The sequence below is a fragment of the Xyrauchen texanus genome, chromosome 36, assembly GCF_025860055.1.
Source record: "Xyrauchen texanus isolate HMW12.3.18 chromosome 36, RBS_HiC_50CHRs, whole genome shotgun sequence".
Taxonomy (NCBI): domain Eukaryota; kingdom Metazoa; phylum Chordata; class Actinopteri; order Cypriniformes; family Catostomidae; genus Xyrauchen; species Xyrauchen texanus.
The window spans coordinates 36,401,000-36,424,450 of record NC_068311.1 but is presented as its reverse complement, the minus strand read 5'-3'; the positions used below and the strand labels follow the sequence as shown (position 1 = coordinate 36,424,450).

Below are 23,451 nucleotides of genomic sequence, written 5' to 3'. Positions count from 1 at the left end.
TCCCTCACAGCCTCTTTTTCATTCCTTTAATACAATTAAAGAACCGTTGCTGAAGTCTGATCGAGCTCACAGCTGATTGGTCCATGCCTTCTGCATGTCATTTTGTTAAAGTGAATTTTATATGTCTTGACTTTTTTATGGGCTTAATACAGAACATCCTTGGCTTTAAAAAAAATACAATTTTAATATGCATTCTGTCTGTTGTTTGTTTAGGTTCATTGTTAAATATTTAAATGTCCAGAAAAAATGTTTGTCATCTTAAAATATTTTCTTCTGTCCCAGCTTTACATGCAGTCTACTATAAATCAAACATTCGTAGTTTGAAACCCATAAAAAAAAAGCATAACTCTGTGGCACATTCAAAACATTCATCAGTATGTTTGAGCATCCCAACCAGCACGACATGGCAACATTAGCTCAACTAATGGCATGAGTTTGGCGATAGAAATATGTACATGTTGGTTAATGGAAGACGGGGTGTGTTTAGGGAAACTTGTTTGAAAACAGACATTATATTTGCAATTCTATTTGGAAGTGCCGGTAGCTCAAAAATTACCCTTCAGCTTCAATCTAAATTAATAGTTGCTATATGTGGCACCTTCAGTAAAAGCACCCAAGAGACAAAATATCAACACATGTGCAAAAAAGTGATTTCGTATTATTACCGTAACTGTAACATCATCATATCATTATCATACACACATCATCAACAAACATGTAGTACATTGTAAACGCAGAAAGGAGAATGAGAGAAAAGAGCTGAAGGTATCAAGTCCATTGCTTTCTAACAAATCTCTAAATAGCATAGAAAAAAAATGTCATAGGATATTCAAGCAGACATTCTTTTATACACTGGTACTGTGTAAGTCTTGAAGGTATCGTGAGTCATGTCCTTTAGAACAAAGCAAAAACGTGCCTGTCGGGACCACAGCAGATAAACATTCTCATAAACTTCAAAGAACTGAAGAACATATTCACTTCTTTATCAAATTGAGAGATTCACAAAATGCGGCACTCAGATTATTGTATCTTAAATGTTTTGAAGTAGTCGAGTCTCTGACACAGATAAATACAAAAATATATTTAACATAACATTTAAATTAAATAATGCATAATGCTAACAGTGAGACTGACTTATGAACAGAAGAACTGAATTCAAACTTGCATTACCCTCAGCTAGGAAGACAAAGACATCTGGTAAAGACGCTCTGCAGTATGCCACAAATCAGATCTCTACATTTTATTGACCATGTTCAAAAGTTCAGCAGTGAATCTTATGAAAACATGTCTGGGTCACATTTCACCTCAAAATCATTATGCAAAATCAAAAGAAATAAAGTTACATTTGTATAAAGAAAATTGAGCCTATCTTTCAGACCATTAAAGGTGCACTCAGTAACTTTTGTGCATTCAGTAACCTCATTTAAAATCAAGTTTTAGTTTCAGATGTCATTGTAGAAATGTTACATTCACAGTCAGCCATGATTAATTTAATCAATGAGTGAAAGTGTCCAATAACAGGACGGTTACTGAGATTAAGCGAGTAGTATTCTGCTGGTCATGTGATTCTAACATGGCTGTCCCTATGTGTGGAGCCTCTCCATGTAGAATAAAACAGCTTACTGACTCCAGTCTTCATTTTAATGTGAGTGCTCATGATGTCCTACATATATTATGAAATTACAATTCGTGTCTTTAGGAGTTAAACTTTTTTAATGAGGAAAAAATGAACCTTTAAAAATGTCAACATCATGACATTATTTGAATGACAACCACGCACCCCTAAATTCTCATTACTGTAATGCTTCTGAATGTGTTATTTTTTATTTTTAGTTTTTTTGTAATTTCTCATTTTATTATTCTCATTAGATGATAATAATACATTATATTTTTTTAATCAATCATTTAAATAATGTATAATAATCATTTAAATAATGTATATTGTTTTCACATTAGAGTAAAATGAGAATTTTAAGAGCCCTGCGATGGACTGGCGACCTGTCCAGGGTGTCCCCCGCCTTTCGCCCAATGTTAGCTGGGATAGGCTCCAGCCCCCCGCGACCCTGTACACAGGATAAGCGGTTGACGATGGATGGATGGATGGATGGAGAATTTTAAGAGAATAAGGATGGAAAATTTTCTTAATTGTTGTGAAAAAGTCACAGTGCAAGAAATCTTAATTGTCCTGAAACGGGATTAATTTTCTTTAAGATGGATTTATTGCTTTTGATTTTGGGGAGAAATATGACGAGGTTTCACCAAGTTAAGTTATGATGATTTGGTGCAATCAATCATCTCAGAAGACTATTTCAGGTCTTCTTGAGAGAGTCCTGGCCAAGGAGGTACAGTATATGCTTCTCAAGAGGGTTTTCTGAGTCAAGGCAAGAAAGGCTATGATGAAGGCCTTAACTTTATATTCAGGGAGATGTCAGCATGCCCCTTAAGGCCATAGGAAGACTTGTGTATATACAGTTGAGTGCAGCAATGTTGCTGCTAAAACTAGTAGATCAATGTATTCAGTACAGTGCATCTGGGTGAATCTCACTCAAATTGCCAAGAAATAATGAACAAAAAAAAATAAAAAAATAAATTGCATTAAGAAAATTAAGCTAAGACCACTGTCGCATTATTTTCATGAAAATTAAGCATTTAAAAACCCCTCTAATGCAAAAAGATCTCATTCTCATTACTGCAATGCAAATGAATGTATTTAAAATGTGAAGTACATTTTAAAAGTACAAAATAAAACTTTGTTTTCATTACAGTAGGGTTGGGATCAATGCCTTTTTTATGCATCGATAATCTGAAGATTTTCCCGATGATTATTTTTCAGATCCTGTATAAATAGGGTCTTTGTCTTTGTCTCTTCATACATATTTCTTAACACAACTTGGTAAACTGTGAGTGGCAGGGTTAATTAAAGGGGGTCGCACAACGGACGAGTTTGGAAGACGACATGGTGCGTTCTAAAATAACAAATATTTATTTTCTACAAAGGTACGCACACACCGCCAACGCTCAGCGTCAACATTCTGAAGTGCCACGGAGTGTAAGTCGCATAGTTTTCCATTCAATTTGACCCAAATCATTATCAAAGGACAAAGATTATTTACTCTAGTACAACTGGATGATATATTGTATAGAAGTATCTTTTCATAGGGCCTGCACAATGTATTTTCAATAACAAGTATGGCGTTTTGTGCTTTGACAGCTTGAATGAAAGACCCATTCATGGCTACATACAGAAAAATTGCATAAGAAACATCACACAGTTAAACAAGTTTCTCTAACCTGCAAACTCATCAATGTCACTTTGTTCGTTCTTGAAGCAGTACAAAAACCTTTGTAACTTTGGACTGCCATCTGCGCCGCGTCAGCTTGTCCTGGTTGTGTGATCGTGACCGCGACTGGCTACAGTAAATGGTAGATCGCCCTCTTGTGGTCTCCCAACACAATTACGCCAGGCTGTTAAACAGAGGCCAACTGAGTGAATTGGAAAGCATGCCAATTGTGCTTTTGATTTAAATGTTAGCTAATTATAATATTTCAATGCCTCAAAAATACATCGATAAAATAATGTGCTGACAATAATCGATATATCGATATTTTATGCCATCCCTACATTACAGAATTACATGAATTATTATTATTTTTATTTTTATTTTTTTGCATTACAGTAATTACAATTTTGGGGTAAAAATATCCCTAATTGTCATAAAACTAATGTTACAATTCCAAACCATTGTAATGGTTTTCTTGCAACATATCATTTATAATTTTTTATTTTGGATTTTGGGCTGAAAAATGACCTAGACATGTCCTTTGTGAGATTCACCCATTCAGAGTATAATGAGGAAGAGATAAGATAGCAATACATTTTGATAAATGGCTAAGGAATGTAACAATTCTTTCAGGCTTTGCATACAGTCACGTTGCACAGAATTGAGTGCATAAAATGGACATTTTCATACATGTCATTGCATTTAAGACATTCTCAGAGTCATTGTGTCGACCGCGCTGGCGTCCGGAAGTTTTGCTGAGGGTGATGGACTATGTCAAAAGTCAATGCAAAGTCAATTCATAATATACCGGTCCGGCCCACTTTCAGTGCCCCTTCAGCCCTGCTCTGGTCTCAGTGGGCGTGTATGTCAAGGCCTTGTCCTATAAGGGGTTCAGCAGGGTGGGCGTGGGGGGGCGGGTGGAGCAGCATGGCAGTGTGGTGGCCGGGGTAAGGGTGCAGGGATGGCCCAGGGTGGGAGTACCCTGGCTGGGGCAGGAGGGCTCCTGGGTAATCTGTGGGCAGAGATGACATTCCCTGAAGACCTGACAATAGAGAACGAGAGAGAAAGAGTGAATGAGAGTCCATTACCAGCCAAAGGTAATGTCCGCGCACCACCAAAACGTTCCTCTGGTAACATTTGAAAGAGCAAAAAATAAAAACGACTTCGGAGGTTGGCTATGGTATACACATTCAGACAGATGCCTGTGACTGCTGCGTTGCATCTCAACACGAACATTGCGTTTTTAGGACACTGATTTTAAAAATTCCAGTTAAAAATAATTCAACATTTCAACATAAAGAACATTTCAAGTAATTTATGTAACTAGTCATTCAAGGTAACATCTGTGACATCTAGTCCTTAATGTAACCATATGATAATTTACAATTAACTGAAATACTTAGAATCTCCCATGAGAAATGATGGTACCCAAGGGGTGCACAATACAACCAAATTGGCAAAGGAATTAAAAGCTGAAAACACTATTGTAAATAAGCCACAACGGAAAAGCCACAGCAAAACAGAAATAAGCTACAACACAATGGAACACATTTTTCTTAATTGCAATTAACGCATTTACCAATAATACAGCATAAACCAGTATAAAAACTTGTTGGATGGGCGGAACTTTTGCGAAGTGTCCACCTGGAGTCATTACACTGACAAGCACACCACAAACACACACAGCAGTAATTCAGTGTCAGTGATAAAATGATGGAGGAAGAAGCTATTGACACTATTTGTTGTACAAAACAACATGGGACTTGTCACAAAGTGTTTTTCAGCCTAAGTAAGGTGCATTTTACTTACAGTACCAAATAAGCACATCAAGTCTTAACTATCAACAAAATGCAGAATGAGACTTTTTTGTATGCAAGCGCTTTTCATGTGGAGTTCAAAGCTGCGCTTGACGCTGGCACTGACACCCTAATGCGAATCATGAATGCGGCTTCACGATTGCTGTAACAAAGTGGATAGCCAAGTTCTACCAGGTGATTAATATTGTGGAGGAAGCAAGTTTAAGAAATTTAATGCCCATTGCAATGAATATGCAAACTAAGGGGAGACTATCTCTTTCAAGTAGTCACACTCCCACTTAGACTTTGGGAAACGTTTATTGTTACTTAAATTTGTGGTATTTTGATGCATTTCTATCTTTATAACGTGGAAGGCTTTATTTGGAAAAAGTTAATTAAATTATATTGTTACATATTTTTTTGTCTTCTTATAATATTTCTTATAATAAATGCATTTTGACAGAAAAATACTTTTATTTAGACTAAAATTTCACCCCTTTCACAATATGTTATTAATCGTGATTAACTACAGAAAATTATGCGAAAAAATTATCGACTGACAGCACTAGTTAAAACTAGGGCTGTCGATTTAACACGGTAATTCAGTGCTATTCATTTTACTAAAAATAACATGTTAAAAAAATGAACTCAATTAATCGCAATGCCCCATTGACCGTAATAAGGAAGATTCCTGAGAAATGCAAGCTTGTAGTACCACCTGTTTGCTCCAGAGGGCAGTAAGTGCAACTTTAGCTGTATGAGCAACACACAGTTTATACAGTGAAGAAAACACTTCAGTAGGCAGAACAACACAAACATGCGTTACATTCTTGCATTCAAAACACTTGATGGAGCGCAAATCCGAACTAAGGGATCTCAAGATGTGTTCTAAGTATTAAACTAGATTTAACTTGACACAGTGACCTAAAAATGTATGTTTATGATGCAACGCACACGAGACGCTACACAAGCATGTCTGACTCAGGTGTTCATTGACGGGTCCTTAAACAAGCCCTCATAATAAATCTCGAACTGACTGACAAATTCACTTGTGAAATGGATCGCTGTGAACTGTGTGCCAATGATTGACTTATGTTCAATAATATGGTAGTAAACAATACATTGTATTCTAAAGCCGCTTTTGGTATTGTCTATCAATGATGAACTCTTCTGCTACAAGAATGTAATGCATTTTAATTATCTGAATATTTTTTTCATATTGTGTGTGTGTGTGTGTGTGTGTGTGTGTATATATATATATATATATATATATATATATATATATATATATATATATATATATATATATATATATACACTCACCTAAAGGATTATTAGGAACACCTGTTCAATTTCTCATTAATGAAATTATCTAATCAACCAATCACATGGCAGTTGCTTCAATGCATTTAGGGGTGTGGTCCTGGTCAAGACAATCTCCTGAACTCCAAACTGAATGTCAGAATGGGAAAGAAAGGTGATTTAAGCAATTTTGAGCGTGGCATGGTTGTTGGTGGCAGACGGGCCGATCTGAGTATTTCACAATCTGCTCAGTTACTGGGATTTTCACGCACAACCATTTCTAGGGTTTACAAAGAATGGTGTGAAAAGGGAAAAACATCCAGTATGCGGCAGTCCTGTGGGCGAAAATGCCTTGTTGATGCTAGAGGTCAGAGGTGAATGGGCCGACTGTTTCAAGCTGATAGAAGAGCAACTTTGCCTGAAATAACCACTCGTTACAACCGAGGTATGCAGCAAAGCATTTGTGAAGCCACAACATGCACAACCTTGAGGCGGATGGGCTACAACAGCAGAAGACCCCACCGGGTACCAATCATCTCCACTACAAATAGGAAAAAGAGGCTACAATTTGCAAGAGCTCACCAAAATTGGACAGTTGAAGACTGGAAAAATGTTGCCTGGTCTGATGAGTCTCGATTTCTGTTGAGACATTCAAATGGTAGAGTTAGAATTTGGCGTAAACAGAATGAGAACATGGATCCATCATGCCTTGTTACCACTGTGCAGGCTGGTGGTGGTGGTGTAATGGTGTGGGGGATGTTTTCTTGGCACACTTTAGGCCCCTTAGTGCCAATTGGCCATCATTTAAATGCCACGGCCTACCTGAGCATTGTTTCTGACCATGTCCATCCCTTTATGGCCACCATGTACCCATCCTCTCATGGCTACTTCCAGCAGGATAATGCACCATGTCACAAAGCTCGAATCATTTCAAATTGGTTTCTCAAACATGACAATGAGTTCACTGTACTAAAATGGCCCCCACAGTCACCAGATCTCAACCCAATAGAGCATCTTTGGGATGTGGTGGAACGGGAGCTTCGTGCCCTGGATGTGCATCCCACAAATCTCCATCAACTGCAAGATGCTATCCTATCAATATGGGCCAACATTTCTAAAGAATGCTTTCAGCACCTTGTTGAATCAATGCCACGTAGAATTAAGGCAGTTCTGAAGGCGAAAGGGGATCAAACACAGTATTAGTATTTGTTCCTAATAATCCTTTAGGTGAGTGTATATATATATATATATATATATAATATTTAAATATTTAAAGATAACTGTATCATTATTTCATCATTATATATTGAATTATATTTATATGAGGGGCTTTCTCAGCAAATATTGGTATATGCGATTAAATGCGATTAATCACGATTAATTAATCGGGACACCTTGTAATTAATTTGATTACAATTTTTAATTGATTGACAGCCCTAGTTAAAACACAATAGAATTAAGCCAAAACACAACAAAACTAAGCCACAAAACAACGGAGAAGACACCGCTCAAAGGAAATAAATTACAACACAACGGAACTGAGCCAAAACACAACAAAATGTTGCCACAACACAATGAAATTATGCCAAAACACAATGGAAAAGCCACAGCACAATGAAAATAAGCCACAACACAAAGAAATGAAGCCAAAACACATAATAAATATTCATACAAATGTTGTACTAATTTGTCTAAGCAGTTCTCACCTGCTGTTCTAAGGCCTAAATGGGACTGAGCGTCTAAGCCATAACCTCCTAGAGCCGCCCCCCCTGGACTGTACGGAGCACCTTGGCCTGAGAAAACAAAAGCACACACACGTTATTCACTGCAGAGAGTTTTGAATTTTGATATAATACAAAATCAAAATGCAAAACAAGCCATAGGTTAACAAACACACATATTTCACCTGAGCGATTTGTTTGGTCAATCATTGGCTGGACTATTCTGCGTCTGGCATTTATGAACCTGAGTGAAGAAACCAGGACCAAGCGTAAGATGAGAAAAACAGGGACAAATAAGTTTTACAGTCAATAAATGCAACAGTAGCTGACCACAGACCCACAAATGTAACTTATTCTAGCATTTAATAACATAAAAATTTGAAAGATACTCAATACCTCAACCCTCTTCAATATATTATTAAATAAAAGACATTAGTACATTAGTAAAGGAAAACTCATTGTTATAATACAACTATTCATTTTATGTTGTACTATTCCCGCACAACCTAAATCCTTATTTGAGAAAACAAATCTTTGTCTAATAATTACCTGCTGATCATTGATTAGGTAAGTATAGGTCATTATGATCACTGATAAAGGTTTATTATATATTAAAGACAGTCATTACTAACCAGTTGTTGACCTGCAGTATGGTGAGACCCGTGTCTAGGGAGAGTTGTTTTTTCTGTTCCTCAGAGGGGTATGGATGCTGAGAGAAGTCAGATGAGGATATTAATGCAAAGTTTTGTTTGTAATCTGATTCTATAATGAATAGAACCAAGGGATGCCATTACATGATTTAAATGAACATTTTAATGCTTTCTGTAAATTCTGTAAATTTCTGGATATCATTGTACTACTATTGATCATTAGTATACAATGTAAAAATGTTTTGTGGGGTAACCTAAAAAATATGAAGCCCTTAGATGACAGGGTTGGAAATATCTTCTAAAATCATTTTGCGTTCCCATGCAACAGTTTTGCGTTCTCTCACAAACTATACTACAAAACTATTACAAGCGAATGCAAAACAAATCGCAAGGAAACGCAAACTATTGTGAGAGAATAAAAAATATTGTGAGGCAACGCAAAACTTATTGTGAGGAAATGCAAACTTGCTTGGGGACGCAAAACTTGCGAGGGAAATCAAAACTTATTGCAAGGGAATGCAAACTATTGTGAGAGAACGCAATCTATTGCGACGCAATGCAAACTATTGTGAGTGAACACAAAACTTATTGCGAGGGAATGCAAACTATTGCGACGCAACGCAAACTATTGTGAGGGAACGCAAAACGTATTGCTAGGGAACGCAATCTATTGCGAGGCAACGCAAACTATTGTGAGTGAACGCAAAACTTATTGCTAGGGAACACAATCTATTGCGAGGCAACGCAAACTATTGTGAGTGAACGCAAAACTTATTGCTAGGGATCGCAAACTATTGCGAGGCAACGCAAACTATTGTGAGTGAACGCAAAACTTATTGCTAGGTATCGCAAACTATATGAGGCAATACAAACTATTTTGAGTAAACGAAAACATATTGCTAGGGATCGCAAACTACTGCAAGGCAACGTAAACTATTGTGAGTGAACGCAAAACGTATTGCTAGGGATCGCAAACTATTGCAAGGCAATGCGAACTATTGCGAGGCAAAGCAAACTATTGTGAGTAAACGCAAAACGTATTGCTAGGGATCGCAAACTATTGCAAGGCAACGCAAACTATTTTGAGTGAACACAAAACGTATTGCTAGGGAACGCAATCTATTGCAAGGCAAAGCAAACTATTGTGAGTGAACACAAAACGTATTGCTAGGGATCGCAAACTATTGCGACGCAACGCAAGCTACTGTGAGTGAACGCAAAACGTATTGCTAGGGATCGCAAACTATTGCAAGGCAATGCAAACTATTGCGAGGCAAAGCAAACTATTGTGAGTGAACGCAAAACGTATTGCTAGGGATCGCAAACTATTGCAAGGCAACGCAAACTATTGTGAGTGAACACAAAACGTATTGCTAGGGAACGCAATCTATTGCAAGGCAAAGCAAACTATTGCGAGTGAACACAAAACGTATCGCTAGGGATCGCAAACTATTGCGACGCAACGCAAACTATTGTGAGTGAACGCAAAACTTATTGCTAGGTATCGCAAACTATATGAGGCAATACAAACTATTTTGAGTAAACGAAAACATATTGCTAGGGATCGCAAACTATTGCAAGGCAACGCAAACTATTGTGAGTGAACGCAAAACTTATTGCTAGGTATCGCAAACTATTATGAGGCAATACAAACTATTGTGAGTAAACGCAAAACGTATTGCTAGGGATCGCAAGCTATTGCAAGGCAACGCGAACTATTGCGAGGCAAAGCAAACTATTGTGAGTGAACGCAAAACATATTGCTAGGGATCACAAACTATTGCAAGGCAACACAAACTACTCCAAGGCAACGCAAACTATTGTGAGTGAACGCAAAACGTATTGCTAGGAAACGCAATCTTTTGCGAGGCAAAGCAAACTATTGTGAGGGAACGCAAAACTTATTGCTAGGGAACGCTATCTATTGCGAGGCAACGCAAACTATTGTGAATGAACGCAAAACTTATTGCTAGGTATCGCAAACTATTATGAGGCAATACAAACTATTGTGAGTGAACGCAAAACGTATTGCTAGGGACCGCAAACTATTGCACGGCAACGCAAACTATTATGATTGAATGCAAAACGTATTGCTAGGGATCGCAATCTATTGTGACGCAGCGCAAACTACTGCAAGGAAAAGAAAACTTGTGTGGGAATGCAAACGTATTGCGATTGAATGCAAAACATACTATGAGGGAACGCAAAACTTATTGCGAGGGAATACAAACTATTGCTAGGCAAAGCAATCTATTGCTAGGAAAAGTAAACTATTGTCAGGGAATGCAAAATGTATTGCGAGGGTAAACAAACTATTGCAAGGGAAATTAAAACTTGTTGCAAGGAATGCAAAACTTGTTTTGAGAGAATATCATACTTTGATAGATGTATTTACATTTTTTATTAATTCAAGTAAAGGACAGGGGTATTGTCGTTGCATGCAAACTATGACTGGATGAAACTTCAACAGCAAAACAACTAAAATCTTTAATTCGCTGGTTATAGGTCACACTTTGCATTTCTAAGGTTGTCTGAGGATGTTCATTCTAGTTTAGTACACTAACTAAAGCAGTGGTCCCCAAACTGGGTGCTGTGGCACACTGGGATGTCATCACACCTGGCAAATCTCAACCTATTCTCTATTAACTCAATATTAAAAAAGATGTTAAAAAAGTTCCAGCAGTTCTGAGTACTGACTCAATTTGGTACCTTCACACTGTTTCACTACAGCCAGCTGCTTTTAAACCTTCACATGCACACAGTCTGTCAGAATGTGCTCTACAAAGCACTCGTGTCTCGTGATATTTACGTAAATTTAGCTGTTAATGTACTACATTATGTACTGTACTTTATTTATGAATTATGATAAATATCCAATCTGTGCAGTGTGTAAATGCAGCCTAACAGACCTGCTGCTGTCTGTTATCTCATTCATATTAATCAAACAGCAATATTGACATGTCAAAAAATGTTGTATATTGCATGAATTACTTTTTTAATGTTTTTATATTATGATTATGCTTGAAGCAATGTTTGAGAAAGACTGGAATTCTACATTGTTTTAATATATATATATTTTTTTTTCATATTTATATTAAACTTTTTAAATGACAATGTTTTCAAAAGCATATTTGTTTATTTAATTATTTTTAATAGTTGTTGTGGCAAAGGGGGAAAAAACACCTTAAAGGGGTGCCATACCGTAAAAAAGGTTTGGGAACCACTGAACTAGAGAATAGTTATGAATCAGTATGAAATATTGTTTCTACAGAAATCTTAATACATGATATGATTCTTTTCAGTCCCTTCATTACCCGCACAGCTCTGGTCCTCTTTATTTTTAGTGACTTCTGGATATTCTTCCATTTGTAATTACAGCAGTGTCATTAGTGTGCAATTACCATATGCTCATTACTGTCTTTGCACAGACTTCGCTCATTTCAGCTGCGCTCAGCTATGCAAAATTAACAGGCCGTGAGTTCATAAATTCACAGACACTAACTTGAGATGGTCAATAAAGTCTTTCATTTTCTCTCAAGATATACTTCTTCCTAACTCTCATTTCCTATCGCAATTTCTTCTGTTGTCCCTTATCTTTCTTCAAACTATATTTTCAGAAATTCAGTCTTTCTGCTGCCCATTTTAAGCATCAAATGGCAACTGTTTCTCTCAAACTGAACAAACTATCAAGTAAAAATGGATCTCAGTTGGTCTTACTCTCTTACCGATAGGTGCTGGAAGAGCCAAGCTCTCATTATGTTTGTTGCAACTTTAGGAAAAATTCCTCTTTTCTTGTTGTTTCGTCTGTCTCTGTCCATTTCATCTTCTTCTCCTGTGCTGGGAGATGCCATACTTCCGTCCAGTCCATCACCTGACACAGCCAAACACAGAAGCACAATAAAATATCTTATCTTGCATCCACATAAGGTTAGGATTCATTGGAAGTCAATGAGGCTCTTTGTTATGGGTTCTGTTCAGAACTACCATACTACTCTACTTTTTCTAGTACATGTGATTGATTTTTCACATCTTTTTCTTTGCTTACTACTTGATCTACCCATACAGTTTTTTATGAAAAGTACCGTTACCTGCGTCGCTGCAGTTCTCTGCACTGTGTGAAGTAAGACCGCAGGATGCGCTTGGGGTGCCTGAGGGGATTGACACACAGTCATCCGGGTCTCGCAACCAAGACTGATTCTAGATTAGAAGAAAGAGCCACAGTCAGACACATGCATTCTGTGAGTTAAAAACAGTTCATTAATGCCTCCAACACACTACACGACTTTCAAAGACGTTGGATCATGGTACCGTTCATTTAACACAACTGTCTCTCTTGTCATGGAAGTCATAGAGTTTTCAAATTACACGAATCGGCGACAGGGGTGAACACATTACAAAACATTTTACTATAGACGAATCCCCGACGACTCTGTCTGGACTCCAAATTACGTTTCACAACAGAGTACACGTGAGAAGTGATAAGATGATCATTTGTTAAGCATTTCAGAATATGATGTGTATGTTTTTAATCGCCTCAAGGCATCATATATTTAATTTGGTTACAATATGAAAAAGTACCACCTACTGAAAAATCTACCTATTTGCTTACCTGACTGTCCAAGAGAATTGGCAATTTCTCTTCAGCTCTTCTCTTTCTCCACCTGGTTGTGGTACAGTTCAGAGGAAACATCAAATAGGCACTGGTGCTCCTGCCAATGTTCCACTCATTTTCCCTCCATTTCTTCAGTCCAATGAGACTTTCTTGATACCGCAGCCATGCTAGTTGATGTTCTGTTGCAGGTACATCAGGACTCCTCCCACTGAAACTTCCCGTGCCCCGTTTTTTGCTCTCTCGTTGGCTGTAGGTCAACGCTGCTGTTGTATTCAGTCAAAACATATTTCAATTTGGAATCGCAGACAGGTGCTGATATTTAACATTCTAGATATCTCGCTGACATCAGTGAAGCATCGGCGATTCTCTCAGATCACGTCTTTGATAATTCATACATTGCGATCGTCGCTCACGGGAGCGTGCCCCGATTTGCCTACGATTTCAGGCTTTTGCCGGCGATCTCCAAAAAACTGTCGGCGAGCGAAAATCGGACTTAAAATCGTGTAGTGTAAACTCGGCATTAGCATCCTGATATGTGTTTTAAATTTCAAATGACTCACTTGTTCAGACAAATTGGTGCAGGAACCAGTGAAATCCTCCATGTCCGATTTGGATCCGCCCTCTCTGTCTTCCAGCACCAAATCGGTGGGCATTTTGCCCTTCAGACACGTGATGTAGCGGTGACAGAAATTATCACAGAGGTCATGAACCTGTAACAGAAGAGAAGAGAGAAGTTCACTAATATAAGTAAAATGAAAAAACATTAAAGGTGACAAATGACCTCAATAAAATCTTAAACTAACATAAAAGTACCAAAATATACCATGGTATTACCATGCCTTTGAACATATACCATGATAATACCAAGCTATTCTTTAAAGTACCTTAGAGTTCCACGAAAATACCATAGTATACGAATATAGTAATCATTCAGTGCCATAATATACTGTATAACAAAGTACTATGATATTACCATCAAATACCATCACTGTACCATGGTATCACCACAGTAAAAACAGTTTAAAAGCACTCATCATGTACTAAAGGAGACAAAAATACCTTTTCTAGCTCTAATAGATGAAACCGTAGTACTTGAATGGCCTGGATCATCTGTGTAAAGAGACAGTTTGGTTACACATGGATACAACACATCCTCTCTGTAAACAATGATGACATACAATTATTTATCAAACAGCGTATTTATGTCTCACCAGATTATCCAGTTCTGGATTTGATGAAAAGATGGGTTTCTCAGATCGAATCTAAACGCATGAATGGAAAAATTGTTCAGTAATGAAAAATCATTGAATAATGGCCTGCATTGTGCCGGTATTTTTCTAATGTGAAAATGTGATTGCTTCGTGTAACTCACTTGTTTGGCAAAGATTGCAATGTCGTCGTTGAATGATTCAGAGGAGCAGACGTCGCTGTGATTGGTCATGCCAGTAAGGTGGGAGGGGTTGGACATGGAAGTGGAGTCTCGCGGCGAGCAGGTGGCGAGTTCACATTTCTCAAACACCAGTGCCAGGAGAGGAAACAGAGGATGACTGCATATCAACACATTGACACACACAGTAAGACATCAATGCAGGCAAGTATATGGATACTGCCTTCAACTTAGAGGTCGACAAAAATATTGGTTTTGCATCTGGGATTTCATTCAATTTGGACTCTTGTAGCCTCTGAGTCTGTGCCCATCACAGTAAGGAAAGACTAAGAAAATTTCCTAGAATGAAAACACATTCAATTATTTATTTTTTTTTATTAATTAATATAAATAAAATTTTCAGCTTTTTCCACCACCTTAGACCTGTACTTCAAGTCATGTCAGATTTCACATGATCAAATTTACATGATGAATGCACATGAACGGCACCAAAATGTAATAATTACCAGTTGGATTTTAGTTTTTTAGGGGCCGTGTCAATTAAACATGGCAGAAGCATGTTGGTATTGGTAATGATTAAACGAATAGTCAATCTAAAAACCTGTATGTTGTTATTTTTCTGCAAAAGGGGATATTTTTGGCCAGGGGCTGTCAAGCTCCATAAAGTACAAAAAAATAAATTGACCATTATATATTAAGTCTTTATTAATGGCATATGGGTAAGTTAATAATTTTCATTTTGCAGTAATGCTAAATGTAATGCTGACTGTACAATTAAATTAACACATTTTGTATAATAATAATGAAGAATAGTAATGAAATTTACATTTCAAACATTTTTATGTTCCCTTTGTTTATAAAGGGGTTAATTAATTAGTAATAAGTCATTTACAAATGCATTATAAATCACTGATATACAGTTCTAACCATTTTTGTTCAAGCACTCAGGGTTTTTCCTGGCTCAAAATGAGGTGGAGGTGGTACCATACTGATCATAAAAGTGATGTTAAAAACACGTAAACGTTGGCTTTGCATTAATACACTACTAATGACCTGGCAACTGAATACTAGTGTTAATTTTGTCATCTGTTTTTTTTTTATTTTGTCATAATCTTGTGTCAAATGTCCTTTTTAGTTTTTATCATATTAAGTCAACCTTACCCAATTTTTATTTATTTTTTTGTTAAGTTTTAGTTGACCAAGTCTGGGCTTTTTAATGTAGTTTTAGTCAATGAAAAGTGTTGACATTTTAGTCATATTCTAGTAACATTTAGTCATATTGACATTTTAGTCACTGAACACTGTAAACATTTTTAGCCATAAGAGTATTATTGATAAGCATTTGTCAATCTTGTTTATCCAAAACCTCTCTCTCTCTCTCTCTCTCTCTCTCTCTCTCTCTCTATATATATATATATATATATATATATATACACACATTTTATTGTTGTTGTCATTTTAGTGTTATTTTGCACATAAGATTGATCTTATCATGATGATCTCATCAACGATGCAACACATTGTGAGCTGCAGACAGCGGGGGTGAGAGTCGAGTGTCTCCGTGTTAAGAGTACGTACCAGCCGGCGGAAGTTTATATCTCTCCCGGTCTCGACTCGCGCTCAGATTGGGTTTCTTCCGCGACTGGTTGTACCAGCTCTGACCGCACAGAGAATGACAGTTTTGGAGTTTGTGTTTATTTACTTTTTTTAATATGTCACGCTCACATATTAAATTAACTATAATTAAGGATGAAATAAAGATTTATCGCCAAGCTGTGATCTGTGTTTCTATCAGACACTCGAGCTGCAGCGCTTCTCTCGTGTCATCGTTATAGTTTTATATGATCTCAAGTTATGTTAAATGACATCAAGCGACTATTAGACAACAGAATTATTTTATTATTATTGCCGATATTTGTAGTTACAAATGACAATCCAGCGAGTGCAACGTATGTTAGTGTTTTCCATGAAGACACCCACCAGAGTTTTGTAGGAAAAACCCTGGCAATACCTGCCAAATATTGAGTATTTAACATACATGTTATAAATTCTTCATAAATACACTTATTCATACATGTATTGCTGGTCATCAAAAACATGAAATTCCTTAATTAATAATTTATGACACAATGCAATTCATTACTGTCTGGACTAAATTGTTTTCTCACTTTCCTTGTCATGTTGATGTCAAAAGAATGCTTTTACCTAGTACTAGTTTCCTAAAATCCTCAGCAAAAAAATAACTTTTCATTGTTAATGCTCATTCACAGCATATATATATATATATAAAGCCTGATGACCATTAAACCATACTGAACTTTATTTTCATAGGTTTCTAATGATATTTCCCAAAAAATTCTTAATATGTGTACACTTTACATTAAGGTACATTTTCATAGGTTAATAATGTTGAATAAGTGTTATAAAGCATTTATAACATGCAAGGTAGTATGGCTCACTATTTGGCAAGTATTGCATTAAAAGGTTGCTTTTAATATTCATGTTGTTATAACTGTATTTCAATGATTTATAATGCATTTGTAAATGAGTTACTGGTCACTGAACCCCTTTATAAACCCTTAACAAAGGTAACATTAATGTAAAGTGTTACCAATATGTTATTTATTTAGCCAGTTTTTTGATGTGAGGCTCTTATTTGACAAAACTATATTTCCCATCATATTCTGTGGCAGCATGAGAATGAAAAAAATACATTGGTAAAGCATCAAATATACTAACTTATAATTTACCAGTTTTTCAATTTATCAATTTCAAGCAAGCTGGAAATTCCCAGGAGGACATAAATGCAGCATATGTTGGCACACATGCGCACACATGAAGTTAATTCACATGTTTTGTAGCGGTAACAGATGGTTATAGTAACCGGACTCTCACCCATAGATCAGATCCCGGTGGTGTTTAAGCGAGTCAGGCACAGTGTGGCCATAGTGAGGAGGAGGAAGTGACCTCATGGCGTCCCCGTAGCCTCCCACAGGCATGATGTCAGAGCCTGGGTACTGCACCAACTCCTCATACTGAAATACACAGAGAGAGAAAGGACAAGGTCTTAAAGTCAACATGAAATCAAAAGTTACCCAATTTACTTTCTTAACTACACGCTGCACAATTCAATGGTGCATGTTATTCCAAAGAAAAAAATATATGTCTTTTTACTTTAACTTTCTCCACCCTAAAACAACTTTCCATTTTGGCTGACATCACCAAGCCCTTATTTTTCAACCCCACCCATCCACCCAACTGTCATATAGAGATCCCTTTTCATGACCAAATACATTTTCGATGGCTAAAATCAAGTCCCACCATATATTTATTTTTGATCAATACCCTGGTTAGCTCATAAATACACTGTAAATAGTCGTAACCTGCAATTGCAACCTTAAGAAGCTATTTCTATCTCTGTCTATCTGTGTGTGTGTGTGTGTGTGCGTGTGTGTGTGTGTGTTGGGATTCGTTATGGTTTATTATTATAAGTGTACATGTTATTGATGGCGTGTTTGCGTATGTGAACTTGCGAGTTAAGTACGAGAGAGAGAGAGAGAGGGGCTGAAAGGAGGCTGTTTGAAGTCACTACTAATTGTCTCTCCTCCTCAATAAACACTGGTTGTGGGGAAGCTTTGATGTGCAATTTTTCAGAGTGCCAAGCAACATTCACCCAGGGACATAAACTAAAAAAAACAAATCCATCTCCACCATCAGATTCATAACTTACAGCCTTAGCACACAAATACATTATGCCATCCCGCCTTCATTTATCCTAATTAGGTGGTTTTATAGTCAACGTTCTGATTAATCACACGCCGACCCTGAAACGCTCCGTTTGCTGTAGTCAGAGACATGATCAGCAAAACAACAACAACATCAATGAAAAAGATCAACACAATAGGCCACCATTGTGTATAATATCAGAAAGACGTCTATTTTTATGTCCATAAACATTCTTTGAGCCATTTCCAATAATTGCTCACCTATAATTGAGATGAAGTGCTTTGAATGTCTTAATCATTACTAATACTATAAGCCACCTCTGCACAGTACATTTCTAACTAGAGAAATAGAGGCCACATTTACACTCCTGCAAATAATCAGGCTTGGCCCGCAGTGTTCACACTCCATATTCTTCGCTTTTTCTACATGACAAAATGTGGCTCATTCATTTTCATATGGCTTCTTTTTGAGGTTACAAAATAAAAAAGCAACTAGCTTTTGATGAGCTACTAGTCCTTAAAATATGATAAATAAAAATAGTGTTTTTCAAATTAATTATAACAAAATTGTAAAACAAATAACAGAAAAGAGGCTTGGGCTAAAATTATGGATAACTTTAAAGATGGAATTTAAAGTCTAAGAAAGTCACACTAATTATCATTACAGCAGGTCCTTTAAAATGAACAAACACACAAAGCACTCAAATCGCTGAATTGTGTTAGTAATTAGTATGTGAATAGTCGGTAACAAACATTATATAATTCTTAACAGATCACTGGTTCATGAGCATTCAACTAAGAATCTGTGTGAAAATATACAAATCATAATTTCATAATATTTCTAAATATAATGTTTGAAAATGTAATCAATGATAATCCAACTAAAATGTAGGTACCGATTACCGGCAAAACATTAGCAGTTTCATGCACATATATATGCTGCGCCATAGCATATGTCATATATAATAGTAACAATATGGTTAACAAATACAACAATAAGGTTGTATTTGTTAACATTAGTTGAAGTTACAATGAACATTTTCACAGCACTTCTTAATGTTGGTTCATTTTAATTTCAACATACACTAAAACATTTTTACATTAAAAGGTGTATTTGTTAACATTAGTTAATCCATTATGAACAATAAACAATGGCATATTTAGAATTTAACATTAACCAAGATTAAAAAAAATCTGTAAAATACATTGTTCATTCTTAATTAATGAGACCTAATGTGTTTACTAATGTTAACTAGTAGAACCTTATTTTAAACCTATATGATATATATTGTAAGTAAAAACTGTTTAAAAAAAATTTATATAAAAAAAGCTCAAATACACAAGCAATTTGGAGGGCTTTACCAACTTAGATTGGTAATAATCAATGAGGCAAATTTCTCTTTTTTTAAAACAAAATAAAAAATACATTATAACAACACACTAACCAATGCAACGTTTGCATTGGTAACAAAAACAACAATCAGTGTCAATTAATTTCTTGGATGCTTTCACTCATAATGATGACAAATATTGCAGAGGAGATATAAAAATGATTTGAGACTAATTTTTGATAAACTATGATCTCTATGAAGACACTTCATTTGCCCGCTCAGTGTAGCACAAAAGTTGACCTACTTACTGACTTCATCTAGCTTTCTAGGGCCTGTATGCTATGTTCCTGCACCATCTAATGTTTGCTCTTTATTGCTTTTCAATATGTAATTGAAATCAATATTGATAAAAAAGACCCTGTCCTATACCAGTGTGCATTCAGGCCATTATTAAGTGCGGTACATGAATGCTTTGGAAATATACACAAACCTTATTTTCTTATTTGATATGATACAAATGTAGACATAGCCAGGTAGAAATGAATGCCACCACTTTATAATAGCCTTAATGAATAACTCATGAATTTACATTTTTAATAGACCAGTTGTTCGTGTATATTCAAATATGAATGTAGCTATGCATATGAAAATAAATGAATCAAAATGTAATTGCAATTTCAAAATAATTATCAATAAAGCATTCGTTAATGTTTGTAATGACTTAGAAAGGGACGTTATTTAAAAGTGTTACCCAAAAATCGAGCAATTGCACGCACGCACACACACACACACACAAACACACACACACAATGAAGTTTTCAGATTGTAGGCTACATACTGGTTGTACACAAGCACTATATAGATTTGGTCATATTTATCTACACTACAGCATCATTTGCATGAAAATTGACTAGGAAAAGAACGGAAAACAGGACCTACCCTCTTCTCCATGCGATACGGAAGCCGAGTTCACACACTCAGTGACGGAAGACAACACACACCACACCGGCAGATGAGACACTCTCTACAACATAAAACAGCATTTTACAACCTAACCTTAACATATGAAGATGTGGATACAATCCTTTTCTTTTCACTTCAAAAGTAGCCGCAAAATGACAGCATAACTCTGTGCTGCTCTTCCAGAGTGAATTTCCAGGCTGAGAAATGCGTGTAATGATGATATTAAATTCATGGAAATGTTGTGGTTATGGAAATCTGGGTTATATATGGAATACGTCAAAATATGACGAGAATGTGTTAAGATACCCCACCTTAATAAGAGTTTAGCAGCAGCAGTAGCATGGACCGGGCCGAGTATCCAACGTTAGCGGTGCGTCCGAGATGATGCCGCGTCCTTTCCGCTATATCGATGTCCATGTAGCGACGCGTCGGGCTCAAATGAGTCTCTGCAATGAGCGATGGAGCTTTAAACCAAAGAGAGAGAGAGCGAATGGAGACTGGGAGTTGTTTAGGGGGTCAACACACGACAGGGTCTCTCACCCCCACCTCCTTATAACACACACACACACACACACACACACACACACACACACACACACACTCGCATTACAAACACGCACACACACGCGCGCGCATTACAAACGCGGAGCCTTTCGTTTTATCTGAGCGGCACGCACACAAACACACGCTCACGCGCGCGCACACACACACACACACACACACACACACACACACACACACACACATGTTGGTGCGGCTATCCTTATGAGGACTCTCCTTAGACATAATGATTTTATACTGAACAAACTATAGATTCTATCCCCTAAACCTAACCCTCACTAAAAACTTTCTGCATTTTTACATTTTCAAAAAAACGTTTAGTATGTTCTTAAAGCGATTTGCTTATGGGGACACTAGAAATGTCCTTTTAAACCACATTTATAGCATAATACCCTTGTAATTACCAGTTTGTAACCTAAAAAAAATGTCCTCGTAAACCACCCAAACCCGCCCACACACACACACACACACACACACACACACACACACGCAAGCAGGCAGTGCTTGGCGACTTTCATTACCGCTGTTCCACTGCAATAGGCTATCATTTTGTGTTGTCGGAATTATAGGTCTAATGTCTAGTGATGTCTGGGTTGCAAACACAGATGCGTTATTCTTCGCAACTATACTGCTTCATATCCCACCAGATTAGCTTATATACAGTGGTTTTCAAAAATATCTGGAAACTTAATTTCAAATGAATGTGTTACATTGCATTAGATTACAGAATATCAAACCAAGTGGCATCTGCAGTTTTCTCAGAACTTCACTTTTCTAAGACATTTTTGCAACAACTCTTAACCAGCTGGTGTCAACATTATTTAAACAGATGTTTAAAGTCAGTTCCTTTAAATGCACACCGGTGTTCAAACCACATATGCAGTTCATGACATTATTTTAACATATGAATATGTCCCATTGATGTTTGACAACCAGAAATTCAAATAACCTACATTTTGTCTTTATTTTGAACAGGAGGGCTATAATCTTTTATTTTAGCATTTAAAACCATACAAACATATTTGTGTGAACTTGAAAAGTTATCATCTGCTATCTCTCTTTTAAAACAATTGCATTTGGTTACTGTTATCTAATACAAAGATATTTATGTTTATGCGTGCCTTATGTTTCCAAATTTGTTTTGGGCAAGGGCGTAGCTGGGAAATTACTTGGTGGGCCTCAATAAAATTGGATGGACCAAGTTTTCACCAAAAGATGTCACAAGGTCAAGAGTCTTGCAGTGGTTTTTTGTATGTTGGTTCAAAACTGAACATGGTTCCAATTTGTCTTTAATAAGGACACTTTTGTGAGTTCTATCCTCAAATCTAAAATTCCAATGTCATCATATTTTTATAATAGCTCATGGGTAAACACGTGAACACAATAAAACCACAGTGAGATTAACACAAGGTCAACTGTAATGATGTAACGAACCCCGCTCCTCTAGTTCGCTCCGCTTCCTCGAGCTCACACGCTCGCTCCCAATCACCCCCCTCTGGCTCTCACGCTCACTCCCAATCACCAGAGTATTAGTTTCACCCGCACTCGTCCCAATCACTCGATTATTAGTTTCACCTGCTCTGTTCATTTTCCCCTATTTATACGCTGCCCTTTCGTCTCACTCGTGTTGGTTATTGTTTAGTTTACCCCTTCGCTTTGCCAGCTCTAGTGATCCCCTAGCTCCCCTGTCTATTCAACTCGATTGTCTTACTTGTTATACTGATTCTGATTTCACCGGCTTCGACCTTACGCTTTCCTCGACCACTCTTTTGTAGATTTGCCCCGTTGCCATATCCTGATTCCCCGGCTTCGACCTTACGCTCCCCTCGACCACTCTCTTCTGGATTTGCCCTATTTGTACTTTTGCTTTGCCTGCAATAAACGCAGTTTGACTATACATTGTGACTGTCTCTTCTTGTGCGGGTTACAGAATAACCAACCTTACAGAAGACAGTCACAATGGAATCCATTGAGGATCTCTGCAGCTCGCTAAAGCGGATTTGCACGGCGCTTTCTGCCCAAGGATCTACGGTTGGAAAACACGACCAAGCGCTCATGGCCCAGGGACAGCAAATATAGGAAATACTGCATACGGTACGTACCATTTCCGATCAGGTTCAAC

The 23,451-nt window shown here is 37.0% G+C and overlaps 1 protein-coding gene across 2 annotated transcripts; it reads right to left on the bottom strand.

Moving 5' to 3' along the window:
• Positions 1-479: 479 nt before the first annotated feature.
• LOC127629874 (homeobox protein meis3-A-like) lies at positions 480-21,355 on the bottom strand. Of its 2 annotated transcripts, XM_052107159.1 has the most exons (13): positions 21,080-21,354; positions 20,745-20,829; positions 17,645-17,784; positions 14,735-14,909; positions 14,574-14,624; positions 14,422-14,472; positions 13,923-14,072; positions 12,839-12,947; positions 12,476-12,621; positions 8,733-8,809; positions 8,286-8,344; positions 8,086-8,172; positions 480-4,323 (listed from the first exon to the last, which is right to left on the bottom strand). In XM_052107159.1, exons 2-13 carry the CDS (start codon positions 20,754-20,756, stop codon positions 4,133-4,135), a joined length of 1,248 nt encoding a protein of 415 aa, XP_051963119.1. In that variant the 5' UTR covers positions 20,757-20,829; positions 21,080-21,354; the 3' UTR covers positions 480-4,132. The 2 variants fall into 2 exon arrangements, with proteins under 2 accessions (XP_051963119.1, XP_051963120.1); XM_052107160.1 differs by lacking the exon at positions 20,745-20,829 and having other exon boundaries at positions 21,080-21,355.
• Positions 21,356-23,451: the final 2,096 nt, after the last annotated feature.